General features: G+C 34.1%; 2 protein-coding genes across 2 annotated transcripts; one reads left to right on the top strand and one right to left on the bottom strand.

Annotated features, from left to right (window-relative positions):
• Positions 1 to 391: 391 nt before the first annotated feature.
• Tsp_12486 (conserved hypothetical protein) lies at positions 392 to 2,610 on the bottom strand. Its single transcript, XM_003368099.1, has 8 exons — positions 2,483 to 2,610; positions 2,271 to 2,439; positions 2,043 to 2,183; positions 1,485 to 1,969; positions 1,294 to 1,412; positions 999 to 1,097; positions 783 to 917; positions 392 to 576 (listed from the first exon to the last, which is right to left on the bottom strand). Exons 1-8 carry the CDS (start codon positions 2,608 to 2,610, stop codon positions 392 to 394), a joined length of 1,461 nt encoding a protein of 486 aa, XP_003368147.1.
• A 925-nt stretch (positions 2,611 to 3,535) lies between these two features.
• On the top strand, positions 3,536 to 4,186 carry Tsp_12487 (conserved hypothetical protein). Its single transcript, XM_003368100.1, has 3 exons — positions 3,536 to 3,675; positions 3,770 to 4,066; positions 4,147 to 4,186. Exons 1-3 carry the CDS (start codon positions 3,536 to 3,538, stop codon positions 4,184 to 4,186), a joined length of 477 nt encoding a protein of 158 aa, XP_003368148.1.
• The last annotated feature ends 3,513 nt before the right edge of the window (positions 4,187 to 7,699 follow it).

Genomic DNA, 7,699 nt, shown 5'->3' on the forward strand with positions numbered 1-7,699 from the left:
TTGCTTGCTATGTGCCAGTTATGAATAGTGTTACGTTTGTTCCAGGTATTTTTAAAATATTATTTTTCTGTTTTCTCTGTAGTGTAATTTTTTGTTATATTTAAATGGAAGAAAATTTTTTCCACCTTGAAATGCTTGTTATTATATATTATTAGTGAGTGATCGGTTTTAGTTTTATTTTATGAGAAATGAATGTCGTTTTTTCCATAATCGACATTCAGTTTAATAATAAGCATTTTTACTTATTATTAGATTATTTTTTTATGTGAAACAATCTAGTGCAGTGATTTTAAATGTTTGTAGGATAAATATTAAAGATGTCTATAGGAGAAAGGAAATCAAAAGGATCATATTATTTAGTAGCTTTAATGTTAGCATATAAATTGGGCAATCACTCAACACTCCATTGGAAAATATTACATCCAGTGGTGATAATTCTCGAATCGTCGTTCGTAAATAGTAATGTTTCTGCATTGAGCATTCTAACGGGAGTAGTTGTGAATAATGCCTGAAATGTTTCAATCAGAGATTGTTTTATACGATTCGCAGGCAGGTTGTAACAATAAGTTGGCATTCCTGTTTTTTTTAATTATTACACTAATGAAGTTACATGTTATCGTATTACAAATAAATTCTTAAATAAGTACAGTATTCTCATATGATTATTGAAGATAATGCGACAGTAATTGATTTTCAAGTAGAATTTCAATTTTTGCTTCAATGCATTCTTCGGTTTTACTTGTACAGTTACGTTACTTTTTAAAAATTGTTTTAAAAAATACTTACGTTTTCACTAATACAAGGGTAGTTGAAAAGCTTCAAAATTGATGATTCATCAATAATTGCAAGCAGTTTCTTTTTGTGCGATATTGTCATCAGTGTTTTGTTATTGCTCTCGGGTAGATTGCTCATCACCCCTTAATATGTACAACAGCGATAAATTTCTTTTCTTTTCTTTTCTTTCGGTGAAAACAGTTTCCATTTCAAAAAAATCTTACCCAAGGTATTCAAATTTGCAAAACAGTTTTCTGTCTTCCAAACAGCATTGTGTAGCATTGTTTGAGTAGTGATTTCTTCAAGGCCGTTTGATGCATTGTCTGAAAAATTGTTTGATAAATATTTTACAAGCTAATAATATGGAAAATTAGAAGAATACAGAAAAAAATTTCTGCATTTTCAGTTTGAGTACGTAAAAGTTGTTCATTATCGGACCAATCGATGTATTGAATGGGGCATTTCAGTGGCTAAACGAAATGCAAAGAGGTGTAAAAATGTGTTGAGCAGAGATAAAACTGACTTTAGTTTTTCCAAGCAGTGCATAATCAGTGTGGCCAGATTGAAGTCGATAAATGTACAACGTTCCATTGGCGTCGCCTACTGCAAGCTTATTGTCCGCTGAAAATATTCGCTTTCTTTGAGCAAAAGAAAAAAAATAAAAAAGATTGCTTGCAAAAATATAATCCTTCCACGAACATTGGGAAAACTCTAAACAAGTTATGCTTGTTTTCAACACACAGCAGCACGTTGTTGTGACATTTTCTAACGATGAGTCCAAAATTAGCCAACTGCCGTCCTTGCAGCCGACCGCTATTGCTTGTCCAGAATTTTGCCAAGCCAAAGTTTGGCAGTGTTTCTGTACGAGGAAGTATGAGTGTGATTCGATAAAAAAATAGTTTAAATTGGAATAGTGTGAAATAATATTTACATTCAAATCGACATAGCCGATCAACGATTTCGACGTGCCATCCCAAATGGTCAGGCGGCCGTCTCTGTTGCAGGAGATGAATCGAAGCAGCAGAGGATGGATCGCGAGACACCGTAGCGATGTGCTTTCTGCCGTCGGAATAGCTTGCTCAAATTTGCCATCTAGTGTTGTTGCTCGTAGAACACGACCATCTTCTGTGGCAAGAAAAATCTCCTCTCCACTGCCAAATGTGATCGACTTAATTTTGCATTGTTGATCAGAAATCTGAACAAACAGTAAACCTGACACATTGCATTGTTTAGTTGTTGATCATTATTTTAAAACTGTAAATTTTCACTTGAGCAATTTTGCAGATTTTTTGTAAATTGGGTGCCCATTCGATCAGCTTGTGATCTCGACCTCCAATGGTGAACAGCGTTCCACATTTGTTAACCAGCATCAGTGTCACACCTCCACTGTGAGCCGTTTTGAATTTGTACTTTTGTCTGCCGTTTCCTTTGAAATGGAACCGAGCAAGCAAGCGGTTTGTGCATTGTTAATCAGAACAGAATGAATATTTTCTTACTTGCATCCCAAACGGTGATTGCGCTGTCCAAATCTCCGGTAAGTAAATCTCCGTTGTCGGCAAATGTGGCGGCAACGAACCGCCGCGTACAAGTCGTTGGATGATCGTCTTGGGGATAAATTCACGCAGCCGATCTCCGTGGATCGTCGCCAACGTAAGCTTGACGTCGCTGTGCAAAAAGAACAGCTTACCAATGGAAGGGTGAAATTCACATCCGACGACGATGCCTTGGTCGTGGCGGCTTTCGACCAGCAGACGTCGCTCTTTCCACTGCCAGACAGCGAATCGTTGGTGTGGCTGCTCTTCGACTGTCACCAAATACTGGCCTGCATCCTGGCATTGAACAATTATTGGGGAATGTTTGTTTTTTTAAATATATTCACTCTGTGCAACACTTTTACAAGCAACGAAAAACAACAACAACAACAACAACATACAAGTTTGGATAGAGCGAGCAATGCAACAGCGCCTGCATGAATGGAATCCACGTTCAACACGGCACGGGTGTGCAAGGTGATTGCTTCCCATATTCGAATCTGTGTAATATGTTAAATTAATTTTTGTTATAATTTAATATTATAATTTTTTTTATTTTCTAAGCATAGTTGCATATTGAAATTGATTAAATATGGAACGGTGATTATTTTCTTATAATCTCAGAAACTTCTGGTCAATTCTAATCGAAAAAAAATATTATATTATTTTAACAATCTCAAAGTTGATTAACATTGTATTCGTCGTATAATAAACTTTCAAATTTACAATTGTAAAATTATCCTTTTTTCCACTATATGGTGAAAATAAATGTTTATTTATTTATTTATTTTTAGTGCACGTGAAATTTGACATAATTTGAAATAGCAATTCCTATCCGGTGAATGTCACAGCTGTTATTCAAACTGAAAGCATTCAGTTAATTAGCAGTTATTGCACATGCAAAATGGAAAGTAATATTGAACCTCATTTGTTTTTTTATTCTGACTGCTTGCCACCAGAAGATGTTCCGGACGAACTGCTATGCTGGACGTAGAGATTATATTCAAATGAAATATTGTTCTCCTGAATTGTCTGTTCTCATATTTACCATTTTACACGCTCCGTATGTTCTGTGTAATATCGCTGCGTGTGTTTTTCAAAGTCGTACAAAATTATTACCGAATCTACAGCGTACAGCAGTTCATTTGTCGGTAAGAAGTGCAAATTGTTTCTAAAAAAACAACCAACCGTGATGCAAAACCAATGAATAATGCGCTAGTTGTTTGTGTATGTGCGTTTTATTACTTGCATTGGTTGGATTGATAAGCGTATACCCATTCCAAATTGGCGGTTTCAATTGGAGCTTGGGTTTGATTGGAAAATTGTTCTTCGTCAAAGTTGGTCGGAATTTCGTAGAAACGTCTCGTGCGTTTGTAAGTGAAATAAACGCGACCTTCCTGTGGTCGTAGTGTTGTCTTTGTGCTTGCAAAGAAAAATTCAATTTTCAAAATTCGATTCTGAAGGACGAGCGGTGGTGGTTGGTATTCACTTTCCCAACCACAAAAGTGTATACATATACATATATACCTGCCGTATGCGGTTTGCTTGCCTGTGGGCGGTGTCTGCTTGGGCGAACTTGAATACAATGATTTGGTTGATGCAGAAAGCGGAGATGCGAGGTCACTCGACCATTTCGATAAATTTTCAACACTGCCCTTAGCTTTATCCATCGGAGCTGCAACAAAATATCAAACATGCTCATCACATTTAAATTTACCCCATCGTCCAATATCACTTTGCAGTGTCAATTGTCAAACAAGGTGAGTAGAAGAAAAAAAAACGAAAATTAGCATAACAACAACAACAACAATAATAATAATAATAAATTCTTTTACTTTAGTGTATTGTTCAGTCATGAAATATTGCTGAGCAAGCGGTGACAAACTGGAAGTTAGCGAACGCGGCTTGACCAGTTTATATGTGGAAGATAGGTAGGTAGTCAGTTTTTCTCGTTGCTGCCTGCGCTGAGTACGCAACAGCAGCAGGTTGACCGCAGATTGTGTATTAAAATCATTCTAGCCGTCAACTCGTCGTCGTCGCGTCTGTTGTCAACATGTTTGTTTATATTGTTTCGTTGCAACTTGTGCAAACAGGCTAGAAATTGTGGGAAACTGAATTTCATTACAGTATGACAACCTTTTTCTATGCAGGTATTTTATCACGGAGAACTATGCAGTTTTTTTATTATTTTTATCATTTTTTAACAAATGGGGTTGCACTTTCTCATATATCAGTGACACATATTCAACAAATGCGGATTATTTCAATACAATGGTAATATTATTAAGCACTGCGAGGCAAGGGCGTTGCATTTTACGAGATCAAAGAGAATTTTTGAAAATGACAAAAAACAAATCTTTTTTATTTTCATCAGTAACTTATTACTTGAATCAACAATTGAAAAATTATATTACGCACTTCAACGTTTCTGAAAAATATTTAAATTCATTTATGATCACAATCAGTCGATAGAAAACTTCAATCTGCGCTAAATTGCAATTGTACAGTATGAATGGCTTATGCTCAGTGAGAAACAATAGTTTGATAATTCGTAACTTTGAAATGGTGAAAAGTTACATTCCTCTTAATAATTAAAAAAAATACCACTTATCAACAATATAACAACGGCTATTTCAGATTTGTTAAATCAACTAGAAACTGTAGTAGTTGAACTTGTAAATCATATCGTATATGAGGGGGTGGTCTAGTTCGGGTAAAATTTTGACCTCGTTTTCTTACTGGTCGTTAACCGCGCTATTTTATTCGACCTTCATGTCGTTGTCTTATTAGTTTGCTTTGTCTAATTGCTCATTGATTCAAACCTTTCACTTTGATTAGCTAAAATACTTTTTCATTTCATTGGTTCAAATATTAAATTCAGGATTACGTAATTATAATAGTAGCGACGTGACATTCTGCAAAACATATAGATGCAACAAACAGAAGAAGAGAAAACTGAACCACGAACTGTTAAATAAGCATGTTTATCTGCGTCATTCATTGTTTTCATAATTCGACATGTAATGGCATTTTCGATGGCAACAAAGCTAGCCTTGTTCACTAGCTTGACAATGGAGAAAATTGTACAAAGATTATCATAAGTCAGGTCAACATTCAGCAACTAACATTCTTTGCTTTTTGTTTCGTTTGATGATTTCGAAATCCAACAGATCTTTTTTGATCTGCAATGTTGAACATTTGGTTATCTTTTTTATGTACCACAATTGCAACTTGAATGTTTAGTCAACCCAGTAGTCGGTTTGCTTTACATATTGAAAAACAAAGGTAATACAATTCACACAAATTGTACAACCAGAAATTTCTATTTTAAACAAAAGTTCAGATTTTATTTTTTATTCAAATAAAATATAAGAAGGAAAACAATAACTCTTGTGAACAGGAGCGAAAGAAAGATTGGAAAGATTAAAGATAAAATTCGTTTACAGACCAGAAACATTTTCAGAAAACAGGCAGGAAAAGCAGAAAAGTATTTCGATGCTAACAAAAATTAGCAGTTGCCGGTCCTACTTTTAACTCAGAACTACATTAATTTCTCACTCCATTTGAATTGTTTCTTCAAATTGTTACAATTTCTGCTTTCTCACAAATCACCATTTAATATAAAATTTGTATGCATTTCATTGCAATGACAGTTTCCTTAATAAGAGAAGTGTTTATATGTTTGGCAAAGCAAAAAATTAAATTTTCTCCATAACCACAGTGCATTAGTTAAGTAAATAAAGCGCAATGAAAAATATACAGTAGCCACATTTATCAACAGAAACGAATGAAATAAAAATTTGCATGTTAAGTCGTTTGCATTATTGAAATATTGACATAATTTTAGTTTGAGGCCGTCCGTGTATGAGAGCAGTGCGTTTCAATTGGAAAATTCACTGAAGACCAATATCAAATGCCAAACACTAAATTTCCTTTTTATTCATTATTATTTTTTGGAATAATTTCTGAAAAATAATTTTTTAATCAACATCCAAAGACAATGAACATTAACGATGGCAAGACGACGCATTTAGCAGTAAGTAGTAGTTTTTTTTTCATTTTCAAGTCTTAATCACTTAACAATATAATTGAGAATCGATATTTAATGAGAATCGATAATTTCTCAATATATTATTCTCCATGAAGAATTCTAAGTATGATATTATAGGTGACTTCATAAACGCCAAATTTCCGTATAATTAAGTTTGATTAAATGCACCCTCTACGCATTGTTTATCTGTTATTAAAATACGGTCTTTTCAAAATCACCTTTCCAGTAGCGAACATACACTTTCAATTGACCATAAGCAAGCTTTTGCCCGCAAATTGTTCACTTAAAATTAGCTTCATTTGAACTACTTGGTTTTCTGACTTAGGAAAATTGTTCAGAAATACGTAGGTGTGTTTTGTCTAAGTGAAATTTATTTTGTTATGGCGTTTTTTGTCAGATAGTTTATATTTTGACTGAAATTTAAATGTCAAGGTCATGTTTGAATTTTCAAAAAGTCCATTCTCTTATTGGGAGAATTCAACAGTGCATTTATTCTGTTCATATTGTAACGTGGCTTAGAATTTTTGGCTGAAGATAAACTCTTAAGTGCACGATGTAAAGATTGAGTCGGCAAAATCCATAAATCTTTAATAATTAACTTCTGTATTTTGTCGTTGCAAATAAAATAACAATGTTGCCAGTTTCACACTTTTTAAAATGACAACCGCGATGCACAATTTTCAGTACTTCAGCCTGCATGTGCATTACATAAAATTATCAATTCATTATGCTTGTGTTTTAAGTAAATGTCATGTTTTGCCATTCTTCTGTTTTTTGCATTCATTTTTCTTCTCTTAAAAGTGGTTGATCAAAGTCTGATTGAAATGTTCACTAAATAATCAGTTCCTTTAAATTAATGAATGAATTTTGCTGAATACTGCGTCATATTATTATCGTGCCAATGCAGCCCATTTACGTAAGACACTATTTTATACTTCTTTAATTTATGCCATAATATTATTTGTGATAGATAGTGGCTTTGATCTGTAACGTATTCAGGATTTTGTTTTTGTTCAGCAATTATTATAATCTTTGTTGTTAGCTCATTGCATTGTTATACGTTTTCAAAGCATACATGCATTTCTAGGTCAGAAGAGTAACTTTATGCAAATGTGATGGTAAACACTGCCGTTGGCATTCTGCTACGTGCACTTTCTGCTATTCAAATACGGTAGCATGCTCCTTATATAAATTTCTGTTTATTGAAGAACTCCATTATAGTATAAATGTCGCTGCTGAAAGGCGGTCTATTTACTTACAGCATTGCGTTATTTGGTCATTTCCAATGCCTTCACTGCAACAATTACGTTGCGATTGCGAGACTAAAAATATGGAAAAAACC

Source organism: Trichinella spiralis, assembly GCF_000181795.1.
Source record: "Trichinella spiralis strain ISS 195 chromosome Unknown Scfld3109, whole genome shotgun sequence".
Lineage (NCBI taxonomy): Eukaryota > Metazoa > Nematoda > Enoplea > Trichinellida > Trichinellidae > Trichinella > Trichinella spiralis.

Bases quoted from the DNA above. Each gene is read 5' to 3' on its own strand.
- Tsp_12486 (XM_003368099.1), bottom strand. From the start codon at position 2,610: ATGCCAGGATGCAGGCCAGTATTTGGTGACAGTCGAAGAGCAGCCACA. The intron at 2,184-2,270 runs GTAAGAAAATAT...GGCAGACAAAAG, and splicing joins AATCACCGTTTGGGATGCAA to TACAAATTCAAAACGGCTCA. The intron at 1,970-2,042 runs GTGAAAATTTAC...CTGTTTGTTCAG, and splicing joins AAATCTGCAAAATTGCTCAA to ATTTCTGATCAACAATGCAA.
- Tsp_12487 (XM_003368100.1), top strand. From the start codon at position 3,536: ATGTGCGTTTTATTACTTGCATTGGTTGGATTGATAAGCGTATACCCA. The intron at 3,676-3,769 runs GTTTGTAAGTGA...TCGATTCTGAAG, and splicing joins TTCGTAGAAACGTCTCGTGC to GACGAGCGGTGGTGGTTGGT. The intron at 4,067-4,146 runs GTGAGTAGAAGA...CTTTTACTTTAG, and splicing joins AGTGTCAATTGTCAAACAAG to TGTATTGTTCAGTCATGAAA.